Below are 22,599 nucleotides of genomic sequence, written 5' to 3'. Positions count from 1 at the left end.
TATTACTGTCTAATGACAGCATCTAGTGTTATGTTTGTTGTAATAGAAGACCAACTATAATCAAATATGCAGAATTATTTGAAAGTTTTTATTCAAATAAGGGTTCACCCTTGCCTTGCGATGTTGAATTATCAACACCTATCACGTGACTTTTTATCAGGGGCTAGTGCTTTGTGTAATTGTAATGGCATTTAAAATGCTCTTTCATTTAACATCAGGTTTCTATCATAATATTACGATTTTACAATAACAATGTTTTAAAAGATTTACCTTTTAATGAACATTGAAATCCTTTCATTTTTGTCATAATTTTCCGTAACAGTGTTGAGAAGATAGAATATTGAAGCCTTTGGCTTTCCATATATCATTGGATTTCCCGCTTTGGTTTTACGCTGCTCAAAGAATGTCAAGTCATTAAGCCAGCCAAACTAGATAGAGTAGCCAAAGCAGTACTGGTACGTAAAATAAACGAACTCTTTCAATCGTTATATTGTGTTACTGAGCAGTACCTCGTGCCATTGACTAGATATGTGCATCAATTGCATGACTAAGCATGGAATCGTAGATTCACGGGAGCCATTTTGTTTATTTGTATCCTTATATCTGATTGATGTCCACAGCAAGTCGACATTATCTTAACGTTTCTTGTTATTTTTTAAAAATTAAATTGTGTTTTGCCAATCGTATTTGTAAGGTTCAAATCTTATATTAATTTAAATATTGAAATCCCTTAATTGTTTTTCATAATATTCAGTAACAGTGCTGAGAAGATAGAATATTGAACCTTTTGGCTTTCCATACATTTTTGGATTTCCCGCTTGGGTTTTACGCTGCTCAAACAATGTCAAGTCATTAAGCGAAACTAGAAAGAATAGCCAAAGCAGTACTGGTACGTAAAATATATGAAATCTTTGAATCGTTATATTGTGTTACATAAGAGTACCTCATGCTTTTGACTAGATATGTACATCGATTGTATGACTAAGCATTGAATCGTAAATTCACGGGAGCCATTTTGTTTATTTTTATTCTTATTTCTGATTGTTGTCCACAACAAGTCGACAATTATCTAAACGCTTCTTGTTAGATATATTTTTTTTAATTTAATTGTGTTTCGCCAAAGGTTAATTCTGTTATCAGCCAATGGGATATATTTTCTGTACTTTTATGGTTTCCTGTAGATAGTTAGCTGGTTTTCTTTTCATAAAGTTATCTTTTTTACAAATGGCCGACATAAGCTGTCCCCTTGAATGCTCTCTTTCGGGGCATTTAAAAATGTGCACATAAGGAATGCGGTTCTGAGTTATACAGTTCATGGCCTATTTTCGGTAACTGTACTGTGTGGGTAATTTTTTTTTCATGCTAGCAAAAACCATTTTCCCCACCCTCAACATTATGATCTGCGCTTGACATTCTTTCAACATGATTTCCTTTAATAATGGAATTGGCAACTATGAGCTTGGGTATTAGCATACATATATTTAAAGTCTTTGTTATTAATGAAAGCATAGGTTAATATCGAGTTATTAACAACATATGTTATAAACGATCGTAAGTTCATGTTAATATTTGACCTTACTTATATAGTCTGTTTCCCATAAGACTCGACGTAGCGTTCGCGCTCCTGTCGTCAATAAAAAAATACATAACCTTACGAATTTTGACAAACAAATAAAAATGACTCACATACAAAATTCAAACTTGAATTGATCGTGTTATGAATCAAAAAATTACCAAAACTCGATAAGTCTTACAAGTGACTGTTTACAAACGATTTACAATGTGTGAGGTTCCAATACCAGAATACACATGTATCTGTTCATATTTAACGAATAACATAATTGCAAAACAAAAATACATCATTACATACGCAGCACTGTAAAGGTCAACACCAAGTCGCACCAACTAGAAAGTACGGGAAATGTTTACTTTTATATGACACAAACCAGCAATTAAGTCATTAAAAATGAAAAGGAAATAAATAAAAAGAAATTTACGATTTTTATATGTAACAACATCTCAGACTAAATTAAAAATTACATTTGCATGCAATTTTGTAATCAAATAAGTCCAACATCGATAAAAATCAATAGGTTACTGCGATTGTATGTCGATGTGGTGTCATGGTGTAAATTATGACGCTTAAAGGAAGTGAACGTGAAAAAAATAATTGTTGCTAAAAAAAATTTAAAAGCCTTTTGAAACTTAAAAATGAGGTCTGTTACGTTTTTGTTTATTTCTATCAAGAGATTTTATCAATTTAACACTCTCAGTGAAAGGTTTATGGAGGTAATCCATTATTCCCCAGCATGCATCTGTTCTCTGACGTAGATAAGCCACATTGCTGCTGGTGACTGGGTCAATGTTGGAACTAGGCCAGTGTTTATGTACAGAGTTGATAAAAGTTACGAAGAAAAAATATGCTTGATGTGAACAAAAATTTTGTGTACTGTCATGAGAAGACAAGGATTTAGTACATTTCTATAAATGAACCTCAGATAACTATTTATAATTTGTACAAAAAGTGAATAGATAACTTATAATTTGTGAATTTTTTTTTTTATTTTTTTTTTTATAATTTGTGAAATATAAGACCATCACATTCCAGATGTGGCAGTCAGTGTTTACATAAATAAACTGCTGTTTTTATATTTCAATTTAAATTAATACAAAATTGTTATTTCATTTTCCTTGTGGGGTTTCTTATCGTACCTTTTTATTTAAATGCCCTGGTAATTTTTCTGATTTTTTTTTTTTTAATACATAAGATCTTGATGATATGTACGCCGGTTCTGTTAATGCTGTCAGAAGAATAACAGGTCTAAGACACTTTTAAAAAGTCAGGATGCTGTGCAATGCACATTGTGTGCTCATTTATGTAGCACACATAATGTTCAAACTCATAAACAAGAAATTCCCGAGCGCATGAAAAAATAGGTCACAATAACACTGATCCACGGACATTCTATTCTAGTTACATGTCACATTAACTGCTGGTGGGAATGCATTATTCTGAGATCCAAAATCTTCCTCCATAAACACTGTTTAAAATGATAACTCTTTACATTCCTTTCAAGTTTCTATTCACATTTTGATGATGGCATTTTATCTCTGTTACTAAACGTGTGTAAAAATGCAATGTGTCTCACTGACGGCAGCATCAGTGCTGCCCTCTCTTAGATGCTTAGAGATAACCCAGCAGGGAGGTAATGATTTTAACAATATGGCAGCGCTCATGGATTGCAAGAACTAGTTATTCTAAGTGATATATCTTTTTACTGAGGAAAGCTCTGTCTAAACGGTTTTCAGATATCATTATACACATCATACAGATACATTTGAGCCCTTGATAATATTTTCAAGTTCACTTTCTTTAAATGTATTATATGAAATGAGAGGGGCTGCAGATATGCCATTTTTTCCAAAGAATTTACTTCCCGCATTTCATAGAAATGAAAAGTAATTTTTTTCTATGTTAACTATTAATTTTCATAAAACAATTGTTACATTTTCTATCATTTAAATTTTGTGCTTCATCAAATACTGATTCTAACTACCTTAAAGTCATTAAATTTCTATTGGTTAATGACAAAAAAGGAGACGCGTGACAATCCATTGAAAACAAATACACAGAGTTTGATTGACAGGTTCATGTGTAGGTCTTCCCCGATGTCCGAGGTTATGTGTGCTGGTTGAACACAGCAAAATAGTCTCCATATGTGCTATCGATGTAACTAAAAAATACATGCTTATCAAGACATGATCATGTAAGTAAACATTGAATTATGTTTGATCCTATAGTAGTCATGTTTTGCTAACTGTATTTAATATTTCTTTTATGTATGGCAAATTGTACCAGTACTGAAACATAGTATAGAAACGTTAAATATGTACTCTGTAACAGGCCATCTTTTAATAAATGAACCTTTTTTTTTTTGGTTTGTTAACAATTACTTCAATTTTGTAAAAAAAAAATAAAGTGTATAATTTCTTTTATTTAGATTTTTTTCCCATGAGAATACCTACAAAAGAGTTTTGCCAATCACCAACAGTTTAATTTAATGTAAAACACGGGCGCCATTAGGGAACAATTAAATTCTCAGAGAGTTCCAAATGAAATATAATTAACGTTTCAAACGGTTATCGCACGCGTTGCCCGAAACGCTGAACGCTTTGCGCGAAACGCTAAACAGCTTACACAAAACACTTCACGATTCACACGAAACCCTTAACGGTTTACACGAAACGCTGAACGGTTTACACGAAACGTTTCTCGCACGAAAGTCGCACGCTCTTTTGGTGTAGTAGTACGTTTCAGGATATGTAGTAAAATCAACTATGCAAGCTATTATTTATAAAATATGTGACCTGTTCCAAAAAAACTAAACCCCATCCTGCATTCAAAACCTATGGCTAAGATTCAGCATTCAAGCCCGCCAGGTGCCTCAATATCATAACATGCATCATCCATGCAAGTTTAGAGAAGTTAGGACTAGTAATAACTAAAATATATTTTTAGCATCCTTGATAATGGAAATTAGGCTCAGCATCTAAAGCTACCTCTGTGATTATTTTATATAATAGTTAAATTTGAACAAATAGTACAATTATCTATCTAACATGTGACCTGTCCCCTCCCCAAAACAAAAATAAAAAATAAAAGAAAACATACCTCATCCAGCATCCGAAAGCCTCAGCTCAGATTCAGCATGCAATCCTTCTAGGTGCATCAATATTATATTATGCATCATCCATGCACGATTGGTGAGTCAGAACCAGACAAAAATAAGATATAATCATCAGAAGGCATCTGCTCCAAAAACTTTAACCAGCTCTTTAAACCTTAACCTCCTCCAGCATCCGAAACCTTTGGCTTAAATTCAGCATTCTAGCCTGTCAGGTGCATCAGTATTATAGGACACACTATCCATGCAAGGTTATTAAAGTAAGAACCAATAGTTACTTTGGAATTGCAATCAAACTGAACCTGCACCTAAAACTTTAATCAGCTCTTAAAACCTTAAACTCCTCCAGCATCTGGAATTCATGGCCCAGATTCAGCATCAAAGTCCATAAATAGGTCCAGATGCGTCATCCTTGCAAGTTTGGTGAAGAACTTAGATACAGGACACGCAACAAACTTTAACCAGGTCTGGATGCCAAAACCGAGAGTATAGCATAAGGTCCACCGACTTCGTCTCGGTGAGCTAAAAATTGTTAACCATCCATCACATTTATACTAAATTAATTACAAAAATAATAAATTAGTATATAATACAGAACTCTTTCTGATTTCACACGTCTGTGTTACCACACAGCTTTCACAGCATTTGGTTTACTTTCTCCATCAATGATACATATACCATGCACCATTTCTAATACTATTGATAATGCTATCGCGTTATTTTTTCTGATTTATTCCATATCAAGGGAAAGACGGGACGTTCGACTGTTATTATAAAATTCCTCTTTAAGTGACATTAAATAGAAGCTACGTATTTAAGGTTTGATATAGATACTGTAATAGTCATAAGTGGATGCATTTTATAATAATGTACATTTCCAATTGATATTGAATTTTTTTTTCAATAGTGGTTGTATTTCACTAGTTGTTATAACGTATTAGCTTCTGCAAAGTCATGCATGCTTGTTTCCTTTAGTTAGAAAAAAGATGACATAAGTGGTCTACCATAAATTGCATTGACTGTAACAAAGCAACCTAGATTGTTTAAATCGAAAGTTGATTAAATTATGCAGAACTTCTTGAAGTGTTTTATAAAAATGGAACACGTAAAAAGTTAGTGTTATACAATTCCTGCACTACATGTCTTCCTGTAGCTTTGTACATATTATATGTTATTTATAAAACTTGTTCATTTAAAGGATGTTATCAAAACTAGTAGGCTAATTGTTCTCGAACAATTAGAAGTCTTTCCACCTAAAATTTTTAATGAATTGCTAGATTGCTCAATAAGGTATACAAAAAATTATTATACCTATGATACATGTTGTACTATAAAATGGGAATACCACGAAGCCATTAAATGATAAATGGTTTTTAAAGAGATTTTTTATTATTATCAAGCCATTTCTTTAAGAATTTCATGTTGTATATATCGTAAAGATTTATTAAATTACTTTTCTGAATTTTTTTCCACTTACTATGAACAAAACTGAGCCAAGTGAATATTCTTTACACAATCATATAAACTGTAAACCTAACAATAGAAGAGAGTGCTCTACACGCTAGCTGTCTTTGTACAAAATGAATGGGTTGACTGTAAAAACAAGTTCCACTTGAGTAACCACAGGACTTGATGTGATACCTGGCTGACCCAGTTGAATACCTTATTGCGCAATCCAGCAAGCTAATGAAACCCTTACTATAACTCTGTATTTCAAATGATATGAAAATGCATTAATTAACCGACTTCCAAATGACGTTGACCTTTGACCTTTATGTCATTTTGGTTGGCCAAGGTAGACGCGTCTATTCCAAGTGGTCCGAAGTCTGTACGACAAATAATAAAAAAGTTGGAAATGATTTTATAGAAAATTAAAAACTTTCAGGAGGAAAAACTACTAGAAGAGGGCCTCAGATCCTTTCGGTATGAATAGATTGAAGAACCCTCCAAGTGTACTGAATACATTGGTATACGTTCCAAGTCTCTATCTCTTATGGTTTCAGAGGAGTAGCGATAACAAGCATTTCGTACAATAGGGGCTATAACTCTGTAATTATTCAAAGATATGAGCCAAAGGGCGATATTTTAAAATGTTTTAAGATGTCCTACTACATCCATAAAAAGTTTTTCTCTACCACCCTAAACAAAAGAGATATAAAAACTCATTAATTAACAGCTTCTAAAATGACTTTGACCTTTGACTTTTATGTCATTTTGTTCGGCCAAGGTAGACGCTTCCATCCCAAGTTGTCCGAAGTCTCTATGATAAATAATAAAAAAGTTGGAAGTGATTTTATGGAAATCTAAAATTTTCAGGGGCAATAACTACTACAAGGAAGCCTCAAATCCTTTTGGTATGAATAGATTGAAGAGCCCTCTAAGTGTAATGAAGACATTGGTAAAAGTTCCAAATATCTATCTCTTATGGTTTCAGAGGGGTAGCGATAACAAGCATTTCCTTCTCAAAGGGCAATTACTCTTAAGTTCTGGGAGTTCTTTGACACAGGGTCAATTGCTACCATAACTTTTAATGAGCGATTACATAAAGTTTAAATTGTTTGGATAACTCTTATAACAAAAAAGTCACCCCGAGCTAAATAGAAAAAAAAGAAGAAGAACTAGTAGACTAATTGTTCACGGAACAATTAGAGGCCTTTCCACCTTCCATAATGATTCAAAAAAATTCCCGAAAATGTTGATAATTATTGAGTAATTAGAGAAAAATCAATTTACGAAGAAAAAAAAAGTAAAAAAAAAAATGGGTTCCGCACAGTGGGATCGATCCGAGTACCCTTAGATTCCTAGGCGAGAGTGTTGCCACTACGCTATTTCGCTTGTTATCTGATGGAAGGTAAAACTTGTTGAGTTGTGTAGTGAATTTGGATGATGATAGAAAGAAGAGACGAAGCGTTCTTCTGTCCATCTAAAATTGATACCCAACGCTGAGGAACCTTTAGAATAGATAGGGGCTTAGCGATTGGTTGGGAGGGCAGTATTTGTTCACCAGTTTATTCATAAAAATCAGTGCTGCTTGTAAACAATGTGGCCAGATAGCGTTGACTAAGAAATCAACAGGCCAGGTCAAACTCTGGTCGCCAGCGGGTATTTGAAGGTGTGGGAACATTTGTTGGAACTTAGCTGATGCGAATTCTCCTTGTGATTTGAAATGCACGTGCTTAGAAATCTATAAACTGTCATGCATTCGTGGATTACAAGTACGGAAAATCGGAACTGAATTAAGGCCAGTCATGTATTTCAGCCAAGTCGGGAAATAAACAAACTGAAAGAAAATGTAAATTAAATTCATCTAAAATCGGGGTCTGGGAAGGAAGAGTTATCTTTCGTTGCACTTCAACACAAGTCGTCACAGGTTGCCGATAGAAATGTAAACAAAGATTTTCAGTGAAATTTGAGCGTGAATTTATTAGATACAAATATCCAAGCGTTGAAATTTCGTTTCTCGGGACGATGGTTCGATGCCGCTGAGGTGGATAACTTTCTTCAATAGGGTTCATTTCGTTTGAAATTTGGCAGGCAATTAGATTCAGGTGTGGGGAACAGTCCCATGGATTTTCGCCGAGTTCTACAGAGTTTTACTGGAGCTGGAATTTTTATTTGGAGGCGTAGTCTAAAACGCGGTCTGGAGTCAAATGGCAGGCAGTTTTTCACCTTTTTAAAAAATTCTGACAAACGGTTGTAACGCTTTTTTAGGTTTTATTTTAAAAAGGAATATTAAATTTCAAGTTCAAATATCGAGGGTCATGTTCATATAAGAATTAAATCCTTGTATAAAAGAAGAGGGGGGGGGGACAAATTGTTCATAAAACTGAATCCGATATATATGTTGCATACACTTATTACTCATAAGTTCTAAGAGGTCAAAGGTCAAGGTCAAAGGTCAAGGTCAAACCTAAAAACAAGGGGGGGGGGTTTTAAAGAGCTTATTGCACATATAAATGAATCTGAAATGTATATGTTAAATATACTTGTAACGCATCAGTCCTTTAAGGTCAAGGTCAAAGGTCAAGGTCAGGTCAAAGGTCAAGGTCAAACCTAAAAATAAAAGGGGGGGGTGAATTTGTGTTTGAAAGAGCTATTCGTACATATAAATGAATCTGATATGATAGATGTTGCAGATACTTATAACACACCAGTCCTAAGAGGTCAAAGGTCAAAGGTCAAGGTCAAGGTCAAACCTAAAAATAAAAGGGGGGGGGGTGTTTATTTCTAATGTGTTTGTGAGATCAATGAAATTGAAAGGGGAATTACTGCCAGAAAGGGACGTTGGACCCTTTTGGGATCAATAGATTGAAGAAACTTCTAAGTGTAATGAAGACATTGGTAAACGTTTCAAGTCTCTACCTGTTTTGGTTTCAGAGGAGTAGCGATAACAAGCATTTCGAACAAAAGGGGCAATAACTCACTAACTATTACAAGACTGGAGCTGAAGGGCTACATTTTGAAATGTCTTAAGACGTCCTACTACATCCTTGATCAAATTTCTCTATATCACCCTAAACAAAAGAGATACGAAAACTCATGAATACACAGGTTTTCAGATGACCTTGACCTTTGACCTTTACGTCATTTTGATCGGCCATGGAAGACGCTTACATCCCAAGTGGTCCGAAGTCTTTGTGACAAATAGTAAAAAAATTGGAAGTGATTTTATGGAAATTGAAATACTTTCAGGGGCAATAACTGATAGAAGGGGGTCTCGGAACCTTTCGGTATGAATAGATTGAAAGAGCGTCTAAGTGACTTACAGACGTTAATAAAAGTTTCAAGTCTCTATCTCTTATGGTTTCAGAGGAGTAGCGATAACAATCACTTCGTACACAAAGGGCAAAAACTTTGTAAGTTCTGGGAGTGATCAACCAAAGGGTCATTTGGTATCATAACTTTTAATGGTCAATCACATAAAGAACAAAATGTTTCAATATCTCTAGAAACAAAAAAGCTGTCCCTGGAAAAAAAGAGAAGAAAAAAAATAAGAATAATAATAATAATAAAAAACATAAGAAAAACAAAAGGTCTTTCACCTGAAAGGTGGAAAGACCTAATAAACTAGTGGACTAATTGTTCGCGAACAATTAGAGGTCTTTCCACTTCATTGTTTTTCATGTTTGAAATAAGATTGCTTTAATAGAATAAACTATTTTTTCTGCGTTACTTCATAAAAAATTGTCAAAGGATTAAGTTTGCAATTTTTTATTGCTTGACCTTGACCTTTGACCTTATGTCATTTTGATCTGACAAGGTAGACGCTTCAATACCATGTGGTCCGATGTATCTATGATTATTGATTCAAAAATAATTTGTGTTTTTATTAAACGTTCGAAACTGTCAGAGGCAATAACTGCTAGAAAGGGACTTTAAACCCTTTTAATATGAATAAATTGAAGGAGTGTCTAAGTGTACTGAAAACATTAGTAAACGTTTCAAGTCTCTATCTCTAACGGTAAATGAGGAGTAGCGATAACAAGCATTTTGTACAATAGGGGCAATAACTCTATAATTGTTATATGGTAAGGGTAAGTGGGTTACGTTTTGAAATGTCTTATGATGTCCTTTTAAATCCATGAAAAAGTTTTTCTCTGCCACCCTAAACAAAAAAGATCTAAAAACTCATTATTTAGAGATTTCCAAATGACCTTGAGCTTTGACCTTTATGTCATTTTGTTTGGCCAAGGAAGACGCTTCCATCCTAAGTGGTCCAAAGTCTCTATGAAAAGTAATAAAAAAGTTGGAAGTAATTTTATGGAAATGTTAATACTTTCAAGGGCAATACCTGCTAAAAGGGGGCCTCAGATCCTTTCGGTATGAATAGATTGAAGAATCCTCTAAGTGTACTGAAGACAATGGTAAAAGTTCCAAATCTCTATCTCTTATGGTTTCAGAGGAGTAGCGATAACAAGCATTTCGTAAATAGGGGCAATTACTCTGTAATTATTCAAAGGTATGCGCCAAGGGGCTTTATTTTAAAATGTCTTAGGATGCCCTACTACATCCATGAAAAAGATTTTCTCTACCACCCTGAACAAAAGTGATGTAAAAACTCATTAATTAACAGATTTCCAAATGACATTGACCTTTGACCTTTATGTCATTTTGTTTGGCCAAGGTAGACGCTTCCATCCCAAGTTGTCCGAAGTCTCTATGATAAATAATAAAAAAGTTGGAAGTGATTTTATGGAAATTTAAATACTTTCAGGGGCAATAACTGATAGAAGGGGGTTTCGGATCCTTTCGGTAATAGTAGATTGAAGAACCCTCTAAGTGTACTGAAGACAATGGTAAAAGTTCCAAATCTCTATCTCTTATGGTTTCAGAGGAGTAGCGATAACAAGCATTTCGTAAATAGGGGCAATTACTCTGTAATTATCCAAAGGTATGCGCCAAGGGGCTTTATTTTAAAATGTCTTAGGATGCCCTACTACATCCATGAAAAAGATTTTCTCTACCACCCTGAACAAAAGTGATGTAAAAACTCATTAATTAACAGATTTCCAAATGACATTGACCTTTGACCTTTATGTCATTTTGTTTGGCCAAGGTAGACGCTTCCATCCCAAGTTGTCCGAAGTCTCTATGATAAATAATAAAAAAGTTGGAAGTGATTTTATTGAAATTTAAATACTTTCAGGGGCAATAACTGATAGAAGGGGGTTTCAGATCCTTTCGGTATTAGTAGATTGAAGAACCCTCGAAGTGTACTGAAGGCATTGGTAAAAGTTCCAAATCTCTATCTCTTTTGGTTTCAGAGGAGTAGCGATAACAAGCTTTTCGTATAAAAGGGCAATAACTTTTCAAGTTCTTGGGGTCATTAGGCACAGGGTCATTTGGTATCATAACATTTAATGTTCAATCACATAAAGAAAAATTTGTTTCAATATCTCTAGAAATAAAAAAGTTTTCCCGTGGAAAATAGAGGAGAAAAATAATAATAAACTAGTAGACTAATTGTTCACGGAACAATTAGAGGCCTTTCCACCTTCCATAATGATTCAAAAAAATTCCCGAAAATGTTGATAATTATTGAGTAATTAGAGAAAAATCAATTTACGAAGAAAAAAAAAGTAAAAAAAAAAAAATGGGTTCCGCACAGTGGTATCGATCCGAGTACCCATAGATTCCTAGGCGAGAGTGTTGCCACTACGCTATTTCGCTTGTTATCTGATAGAAGGTAAAACTTGTTGAGTTGTGTAGTGAATTTGGATGATGATAGAAAGAAGAGACGAAGCGTTCTTCTGTCCATCTAAAATTGATACCCAACGCTGAGGAACCTTTAGAATAGATAGGGGCTTAGCGATTGGTTGGGAGGGCAGTATTTGTTCACCAGTTTATTCATAAAAATCAGTGCTGCTTGTAAACAATGTGGCCGGATAGCGTTGACTAAGAAATCAACAGGCCAGGTCAAACTCTGGTCGCCGGCGGGTATTTGAAGGTGTGGGAACGTCACTTTTGCTCAGCTGATGCGAATTCTCCCTGTGATTTGAAATGCACGTGCTTATAAATCTACTAACTGTCATGCATTCGTGGATTACAAGTACGGAAAATCGGAACTGAATTAAGGCCAGTCATGTATTTCAGCCAAGTCGGGATATAAACAAACTGAAAGAAAATGTAAAATAAATTCATCTAAAATCGGGGTCTGGGAAGGAAGAGTTATCTTTCGTTGCACTTCAACACAAGTCGTCACAGGTTGCTGAAAGAAATGTAAACAAAGATTTTCAGTGAAATTTGAGCATGAATATATTAGATACAAATATCGAAGCGTTGAAATTTCGTTTCTCGGGACGATGGTTCGATGCCGCTGAGGTGGATAACTTTCTTAAATAGGGTTCATTTCGTTTGAAATTTGGCAGGCAATTAGATTCAGTTGTGAGTAACAGTCCCATGAATTTTCGCCGAGTTCTACAGAGTTTTACTGGAGCTGGAATTTTTATTTGGAGGCGTAGTCTAAAACGCGGTCTGGGGTCAAATGGCAGACAGTGTTTCACCTTTTTAAAAAATTCTGACAAACGGTTGTAACACATTTTTAAGGTTTTATTTTAAAAAGGAATATCAAATTTCAAGTTCAAGTATCGAGGGTCATGTTCATATAAGAAACCAATCCTTGTATAAAAGAAAGGGGGGGGGGGGGCAAATTGTTCATATAACTGAATCTGATATATATGTTGCATACACTTATTACTCATTAGTTCTAAGAGGTCAAAGGTCAAGGTTTGGTCAAAGGTCAAGGTCAAAGGTCAAACCTAAAAATAAGGGGGGGGGGTGGTGGTGGTTGTTTTAAAGAGCTCATAGATATGGATCTGAATTGTATATGTTAAATATACTTGTAACGCATCAGTCCTTTAAGGTCAAGGTCAAAGGTCAAGGTCAGGTCAAAGGTCAAGGTCGAAGGTCAAACCTAAAAATAAAAAGGGGGGGGGTGAATTTGTGTTTGAAAGAGCTATTCGTACATATAAATGAATATGATATTATAGATGTTGCAGATACTTATTACACACCAGTCCTAAGAGGTCAAAGGTCAAGGTTAAAGGTCAAGGTCACACATTAAAAAAAAAGGGGGGGGTGGTTTATTTCTAATGTGTTTGTGAAATCAAAGAAATTCAAAGGGGAATTACTGCCAGAAGGGCACGTTGGACCCTTTTGGGATCAATAGATTGAAGAAACTTCTAAGTATGCTGAAGACATTGGTAAAAGTTACAAGTCTCTACCTGTTATGGTTTCAGAGGAGTAGCGATAACAAGCGTTTCGTACAAAAGGGGCAATAACTCGCTAACTATTACAAGGTGGGAGCTGAAGGGCTACATTTTGAAATGTCTTAAGACGTCCTTCTACATCCTTGATAAAATTTCTCTATATCACCCTAAACAAAAGAGATGCGAAAACTCATGAATACACAGATTTACAGATGACCTTGACCTTTGACCTTTACGTCATTTTGATCGGCCAAGGAAGACGCTTCCATCGCAAGTGGTCCAAAGTCTCTATGACAAATAGTAAAAAAGTTAGAAGTGATTTTATGGAAATTGAAATACTTTCAGGGGCAATAACTGATAGAAGGGGGTCTCGGAACCTTTCGGTATGAATAGATTGAAAGAGCGTCTAAGTGAACTACAGACGTTAGTAAAAGTTTCAAGTCTCTATCTCTTATGGTTTCAGAGGAGTAGCGATAACAAGCTTTTCGTATACAAGGGCAATAACTTTTTAAGTTCTTGGGGTCATTAGACACAGGGTCATTTGGTACCATAACTTTTAATGTTCAATCACATAAAGAAAAATTTGTTTCAATATCTCTTGAAATAAAAAAGTTTTCCCGTGGAAAATAGAGGAGAAAAATAATAATAAAAAACATAAGAAAAACAAAAGGTCTTTCACCTGAAAGGTGGAAAGACCTAACTAGTAGACTAATTGTTCTCGAACAATTAGAGGTCTTTCCACCTCATTGTTTTTTATGTTTGAAATAAGATTTCTTCAATAGAATAAAATATTTTTTCTGCGTTACTTCATAAAAAAGTGTCAAACGATTAAGTTTGCAATTTTTTATTGCTTGACCTTTGACCTTTATGTCATTTTCATCTGACAAGGTAGACGCTTCAATACAAAGTGGTTCGATGTATCTATGATGAAATAGTTTTTCTCTACCATACTAAACAAAAGAGATACAAAAACCCATTAATTAAGAGATTTCCAGATGACCTTGACCTTTGACCTTTATGTCATTTTGTTCGGCCAAGGTAGACGCTTCCATCCCAAGTGGTCCGAAGTCTCTATGATAAGTAATAAAAAAGTTGGAAGTGGTTTTTTAGAAATGTAAATACTTTCAGGGGCAATAACTACTAGAAGGGGGGCTCAGATCCTTTCGGTATGAATATATTGAAGAACCCTCTAAGTGTACTGAAGATATTGGTAAAAGTTCCAAGTTTCTATCTCTTATGGTTTCAGAGGAGTAGCGATAACAAGCTTTTCGTACAAAAGGGGCAATAACTCTATAACTATTTAAAAGAAGGAGCCAAGGGGATATATTTTAAAATGTCTTAAGATGACCTACTACATCTTTGAAAAAGTTTTTCTTTACTACACTAAACAAAAGAGATCTAAAAACTCATTAATTAAGAGATTTTGAGATGACCTTGACCTTTGACCTTTATGTCATTTTGTTTGGCCAAGGTAGACGCTTCCATCCCAAATGGTCCGAAGTCTCTATGATAAATAATAAAAAAGTTGGAAGTGATTATGTGGAAATTCAAATACTTTCAGGGGCAATAACTGATAGAAGGTGGTCTCGGATCCTTTCGGTATTTGTAGATTGAAGAACCCTCTAAGTGTACTAAAGACATTGGTAAAAGTTCCAAGTTTCTATCTCTTATGGTTTCAGAGGAGTAGTGATAACAAGCTTTTCGTACACAAGGGCAATAACTTTGTAAGTTCTGGGAGCTATCAAGCAAAGGGTCATTTGGTACTATAACTTTTAATGGCCAATAACATAAAGGAAAAATTGTTTCAATATCTCTTGAAATAAAAAAGCTGTCCCTGGAAAAAAAGAGAAGAAAAAAAATAAGAACTAGTACACTAATTGTTCACGGAACAATTAGAGGCCTTTCCACCTTCCATAATGATTCAAAAAAATTCCCGAAAATGTTGATAATTATTGAGTAATTAGAGAAAAATCAATTTACGAAGAAAAAAAAAGTAAAAAAAAAAAATGGGTTCCGCACAGTGGTATCGATCCGAGAACCCTTAGATTCCTAGGCGAGAGTGTTGCCACTACGCTATTTCGCTTGTTATCTGATGGAAGGTAAAACTTGTTGAGTTGTGTAGTGGATTTGGATGATGATAGAAAGAAGAGACGAAGCGTTCTTCTGTCCATCTAAAATTGATACCCAACGCTGAGGAACCTTTAGAATAGATAGGGGCTTAGCGATTGGTTGGAAGGGCAGTATTTGTTCACCAGTTTATTCATAAAAATCAGTGCTGCTTGTAAACAATGTGGCCGGATAGCGTTGACTAAGAAATCAACAGGCCAGGTCAAACTCTGGTCGCCGGCGGGTATTTGAAGGTGTGGGAACGTCACTTTTGCTCAGCTGATGCGAATTCTCCCTGTGATTTGAAATGCACGTGCTTATAAATCTACTAACTGTCATGCATTCGTGGATTACAAGTACGGAAAATCGGAACTGAATTAAGGCCAGTCATGTATTTCAGCCAAGTCGGGAAATAAACAAAAATGCAAACTGAAAGAAAATGTAAATTTAATTCATCTAAAATCGGGGTCTGGGAAGGAAGAGTTATCTTTCGTTGCACTTCAACACAAGTCGTCACAGGTTGCCGATAGAAATGTAAACAAAGATTTTCAGTGAAATTTGAGCATGAATTTATTAGATACAAATATCGAAGCGTTGAAATTTCGTTTCTCGGGACGATGGTTCGATGCCGCTGAGGTGGATAACTCTCTTCAATAGGGTTCATTTCGTTTGAAATTTGGCAGGCAATTAGATTCAGGTGTGAGGAACATTCCCATGAATTTTCGCCAAGTTCTACAGAGTTTTACTGGAGCTGGAATTTTTATTTGGAGGCGTAGTCTAAAACGCGGTCTGGAGTCAAATGGCAGGCAGTGTTTCACCTTTTTAAAAAATTCTGACAAACAGTTGTAACACTTTTTTAAGGTTTTATTTTAAAAAGGAATATCAAATTTCAAGTTCAAATATCGAGGGTCATGTTCATATAAGAAATCAATCCTTGTATAAAAGAAAGGGGAGGGGAGGGGGGGGGGGCAAATTGTTCATATAACTGAACCTGATATATATGTTGCATACACTTATTACTCATTAGTTCTAAGAGGTCAAAGGTCAAGGTCAGGTCAAAGGTCAAGGTCAAGGGTCAAGGTCAAACCTAAAAATAAGGGGGGGGGGTGGTTTTAAAGAGCTAATTCCACATATAAATGAATCTGAAATGTATATGTTAAATAAACTTGTAACGCATCAGGTCCTTAAAGGTCAAGGTCAAAGGTCAAGGGTCAAGGTCAAGGTCAAACCTAAAAATAAGGGGGGGGGGGTGGTGTTTATTTCGTATGTGTTTGTGAAATCAATGAAATTGAAAGGGGAATTACTGCCAGAAAGGGACGTCGGACCCTTTTGGGATCAATAGATTGAAGAAACTTCTAAGTGTAATGAAGACATTGGTAAACGTTTCAAGTCTCTACCTCTTTTGGTTTCAGAGGAGTAGCGATAACAAGCATTTCGTACAAAAGGGGCAATTACTCACTAACTATTACAAGATGGGAGCTGAAGGGCTACATTTTGAAATGTCTTAAGACGTCCTACTACATCCTTGATCCAATTTCTCTATATCACCCTAAACAACAGAGATACGAAAACTCATGAATACACAGATTTTCAAATGACCTTGACCTTTGACCTTTACGTCATTTTTATCGGCCAAGGACGACGCATCCATCCCAAGTGGTCCGAAGTCTCTATGACAAATAGTAAAAAAGTTGGAAGTGATTTTATGGAAATTGAAATACTTTCAGGGGCAATAACTACTAGAAGGGGGTCTCGGAACCTTTCGGTATGAATAGATTGAAAGAGCGTCTAAGTGTACTACAGACGTTAGTAAAAGTTTCAAGTCTCTATCTCTTATGGTTTCAGAGGAGTAGCGATAACAATCACTTCGTACACAAAGGGCAATCACTTTGTAAGTTCTGGGAGTGATCAACCAAAGGGTCATTTGGTACCATAACTTTTAATGGTCAATCACATAAAGAAAACATTGCTTCAATATCTCTAGAAATAAAAAAGCTGTCCCTGGAAAAAAAGAGAAGAAAAAAAATAAAAAACAGAAGAAAAACAAAAGGTCTTTCACCTGAAAGGTGGAAAGACCTAATAATAAAAAACATAAGAAATACAATAGGTCTTTCACCTGAAAGGTGGAAAGACCTAAAAACATAAGAAGTACAAAAGGTCTTTCACCTGAAAGGTGGAAAGACCTAAAAACATAAAGAAACCAAGAGGTCTTTCACCTGAAAGGTGGAAAGACCTAACAAGACATGTTACGTTGCGTATATCACAAGACATGATATTTGTCTTTCTCTGTTGCTATATTTCATGCATTTAGGCTAGAGTAACATTTGTTCGCAGTACCTATACTACTTCAAGACGCAGCAACATGCAACATTGTATCAATTATAATCTATGTACATCTTATCTATATGTCTTCTTTTTTAAAAACTAGCAAATCTAGATTTCAATGTGCACGAAAGCCCGTTGAGCTTTTTTGAGTAGGTACAAGGAAATGGATTTTGTTTTTGCGAAAACACGAGAACCCTTTGCCTAGGAATGCTAATCTTTTGTGAATAAATGTTAACGTTCGTAATTAAATCGTAACTGTTGCGCTAAATTGCAAAACTTTTGCACTTTGTTAACGGTATGGGACACAGTAAGTGTTTATCCAATCAGTATCAATTCAATATTGTATTATTTTTTTTAATTGGCTATGGATAAAAACAAAATATACGGTCGCTGGTTTAATATTTATAACTTTGTATTTCCTTAATCTGTATATAATAAAGAAAATATAGTTAAACTAATGAACATCTTTTATCATTTATTTCCACAATAATGAAATATAAATATTTGCATCGGCTTCCCAAAATAATCTTTGTAATAATATTTAATAATCTACAATTTGATATCATTGTACTAATATATAGATGTTATGCATATACAAAATGTAGTTTATATACTGATTGTCGAAATCATCAACTCATATAGTGATCCTTAAATATTGTTAGATAACGCATCGCGATTTTATGAGTTCTGCATAATTCAAGATGAGGCATCGTTATTTGCACATTTTGATTTAAATGAAAATTTCTATAAAATAACATTGTAAAATTGAAATTATACGATTGTTCAAAACCTAACGCATTTGTGAAATCGCCGTAATATAAAATAACCCTTATCATGACGGTTTGGTTATCAGTAAAAAAAAAAAAAAGGTTGTGAAATAAAAAAAGGTTTCAATCAATGCACTTTTTGGTAGCCATTGTTCAAATTAAGGTGATTCCAATACACAATGTAAGTTCTAGCTGTGGGCATAACTAATCATTATAAGATACGTAAGCTCCACATACACAAATGGTAGGAATACATTAATATTGTATTTCTAGATATCAGACGTTTGCTGTTTTTTTCCCTCAAAATCGCATTTTTAGTTTCCTACCCGAGAAAGTTCAGCAATCGCGTGCCAAGTGCTTCATTTTATTCAAAGGAGTAAACTATCGGGAGTGAAGATGATTTAAAGGTTTTTTTTAAAGAAATAGTGATTGAATAATTGATAGGATTTCCCTACATTCTTTGAAAGGGGTGTAAAAAAAACCTATGGCGTTGATATATTTTATGGATTTTGAAGAAAAAAAAATTAAAATTTGTCGAAACGTTTCATACTGTCTAAAAACGTTTTATACGGAATTTACACGTGTTACACAAAACGTGTAACAATCTTTGCCAGAATTTTAACGATTTTTACGCTAATTAAAACATTTCAAAAATTTAATGAGAAACAAAAAGCTGCATTTTTTTTTGGGGGGGGGGGGGGGGAGTTGATTTTAATCAACTCTCCTATTCAGTTACTCTGGCAAACCGAAAGTGAAACAGTGTTTGGACCTATGCACAAATCACCACCGCTGACAAGACTTAGTTCTTGAAAATAATAGAACAATTCGATGTAATATATGCTGAATCGTTGTTTTTCAAGGAAACTTATCTATTAACACTTTGAAAGTATTCAGATTATATATATATATATATATATATATATATATATATATATATATATATATATATATATATATATATATATATATATATATATATATATATTACGAACAAGTTAGATATTTTTGTACTCTCATGAATTCGTACGCCAGAGTTTAATATTGTCTCGTTCAACTAAGTTAGATATTTTGTGCTCTCATGTATTCCAACGCCAGAGTTTAATATAGTCTCGTTCAACCAAACGCTTGGCTGTCTCCGTAGATCTCCGACAAGCGGAGATTAACGGAGACAGCCGAACGTCTGGTTGAACGAGACGAAAGTTCGATATCAATAGTGCTTGGATCCATACACTTTTTAGAATTGTATCCATTACTAATACATAGTTAAAAATCCATTTTCAAATATTACACAACATGATTCATGTGGAGTTTCTCGAAATTCTTGTCAGAAAAGTCTAAAAATCCATATTATAAAAAAGTGCGTAATTCAAATACAGACTAGAAACTACCTGCCATGCAAGATAAGTTGATTTTAATTAAAATAAATATTAATCGATAAAATCAACTCCCATCAGTACTTCAGTACTTTGATTGAATATAGTAACACGCTTTTCAATGTGTATATGCATTTTAATGATATCGATCATTACTATAATTTGACAGCAGTAATCAGTGAAAGTAATACATGTAGTCTTAAATCAAAATCAACATGTTTAGTAGGAATTTTATATTATAAATAATACCAATGATTCATAATATAAAACCTATTCGTTTCAGTTATAAACCGTTTTCTAAACGATACATTCTGACCAAATAGTTATTTTTTATATTATCTAGGGCGAATAACTTCTGAGAGCGAGTTTTTTTTTTTTTTAGTTTTGATGATTCTTGAATTTATGTTACTGATATTCCTTATAAGAAAGATAAAACATTTTATCTTTTAAAATATAATTCCCTTCCTATAAATGTACTTATTAATTGCATCAAGTATTGTTAAAACTTGCAAAGGGGCTCTTGAGAAGAAGAAAAAAATAACTGTTCACAGCTGACATAAAGACGGACGAAGGAACAGATGACAAACAGCATGCGATCAGAATCATTTGACTCGTCAGTTCACATGCCTAATATAAGAATATATTTTACATTTTGTTTTTAAGAAACCATATGTTTTTTTGTCATTAAGGATATACTTAAGGATACACGATTATGGATCCTCGAAGTGCAGGTCCAAGGTATTTTCATGACGATGACGATGTTTACAAATCTAGTGATGTATTGCTTTACAGTAGAACTTCTCAGTAAGTATATATTTCATTCAAAACTAAGGATTTTATGCGATGTTAATCATATCTTGGTCCAACATTTATGGGGCATGGTCACAACTTTGGTCAAATATTATTTTTCCGATTTAAATGTTTACAATGCTTCAGTAAGGCATTTTTGATAGTCAACCAAAATGTGAGTGACTTTCGTTGAGTTATTAGATAGTCCACTGGCTGACTATTTAAGTAACAGTATAACTTCAATTGCGCTTGCATAGTTTGGAATTTAAAATTTCAGTTTTAGACGTTAAATAAAAGTTAAATAAAAGTGTTAAACGTTAGGAACTTTTTTTATTTAAGCTCAACATGAATACGAAAGTAGACAAACCAGCTTGAAACTTTTTTTTCTAATATATTAAACCTATGTAAACAAAAACAACACACGAGCCTTGTTTACATAACGAAGAATTGTGAGCCCTTCATCTTGCCTATAAATCTATGAGTAACTCTTAAACTTCATTTGGTCATTAAAGATGCACCCTTAAAGCATTGAAAATAATAAAAACACAAAATTAGATTAGACCAAAACTGTAACCATGACCGTTAAAGTGATACGCTCGAAAAATAACGTTGAAGATAGCTGGAATCATATTGGAAATAAGTACTTCAAAAAGATAATTTCTCGGTAGTGTTGTAATAAAGGAATGATATCATGAGCAATGTCTTATTTTTATAGATTGTTGTTTTGTAGCAAAAATATGTATTCAGAAAGGTTTTTTTATGACTAGAAACATGCAAGCGCATAATCAATGTAGGTCATGTTTTATTTTTAAATTCCATCTATGTGTATAATTTTATCAATAAAAATGCATGTAAAATCGTTATCTAAGCAGACATTCACTTTGTAATGTTAAAGGCAAACACATAAATCTTTCAATTTGTTTGCAAATTTACGAGAATAGCCTCATTTTAGTGTCAACATAAAGGAATACCGTAAATCTGGAAATTTTTACCGTAGATAAATTTAGCTAATTTGCGCGTGCTCTGCATTCGCAAAAATTGTTTTCCTAAAAATTAATAAACAACAAAAAAAGTAATAAAATTTTTGCCGAAGGCTGGTCTCTTCTCCTTACTATATGAACAGGTGTCCGTTAGTGGTGGTCATTTAAAAACCCTGTTTATATAACCAGGTAATTACCCCAAGCTAAAACCAGCGTGTGGAGAAGGACTTCACTCAAAATCGGTATCTTCGGTTGACTGGTAGCCTCATGTCTATCTTAAGTGTACATGTATACTAATAACACTGCATGCATGCGTGATTTATTCATAGATATGATATGTACCGGCGTTACGCAGAATGTAGCGTTATTTTTTTACCCCATTCACAGTGTACCGGCGGGACACCAAAATTCACGGAATACGAAAATTTGTACAGTATTTTGAATTTCTCGCTGAATGCTGCCATTTTTTCTCATTCCCGCTCGCTTGACACAGGAAAACATCACCTGTGTGTGACACGTGACCCTCCGATACTTGTGTGGTGTACACAAACCGTCGCATGTGAAGGTGTGAACTGCTAATTGGGATAATTATGTCGCTATAAATCCGTAATAAGATACCCCTTTAGGTAGTTTTGTTGCATATGCTGCTGTTATTGTGTTATTATATATATCGGTAATTTGAACAAGATATAAATTGCAGACATCAACTCTCACATGATACTATATGAAGTTGGTAAACCTATACGATTCGTGAGAAAATTAGAGGTGGCGGTAATATACGATGTCCGAAGGTTAGCTAACATTGTACATGTCAGTATGTTGACATTTAATATTTGAGTGCTTTTTATTTTTAGCGCCGATGACAA

General features: G+C 34.3%; 1 protein-coding gene across 1 annotated transcript in view; it reads left to right on the top strand.

The window, feature by feature from the left end:
* The first annotated feature begins 365 nt into the window (after nucleotides 1-365).
* Nucleotides 366-22,599, top strand: part of LOC136270110 (uncharacterized protein in xynA 3'region-like) — a 36,579-nt gene continuing 14,345 nt past the window's right edge. The window contains exons 1-3 of the mRNA XM_066066624.1: nucleotides 366-455; nucleotides 755-889; nucleotides 20,654-20,768. Coding sequence (XP_065922696.1) covers nucleotides 20,677-20,768 — 92 coding nt within the window. The 5' untranslated portion in view covers nucleotides 366-455; nucleotides 755-889; nucleotides 20,654-20,676. The remainder of the gene's footprint in view (nucleotides 456-754; nucleotides 890-20,653; nucleotides 20,769-22,599) is intronic.

This window comes from Magallana gigas, chromosome 1, assembly GCF_963853765.1.
Source record: "Magallana gigas chromosome 1, xbMagGiga1.1, whole genome shotgun sequence".
In the NCBI taxonomy this organism is placed as follows: Eukaryota; Metazoa; Mollusca; class Bivalvia; order Ostreida; family Ostreidae; genus Magallana; species Magallana gigas.
This window is presented reverse-complemented; position numbering and strand designations above follow the sequence as displayed.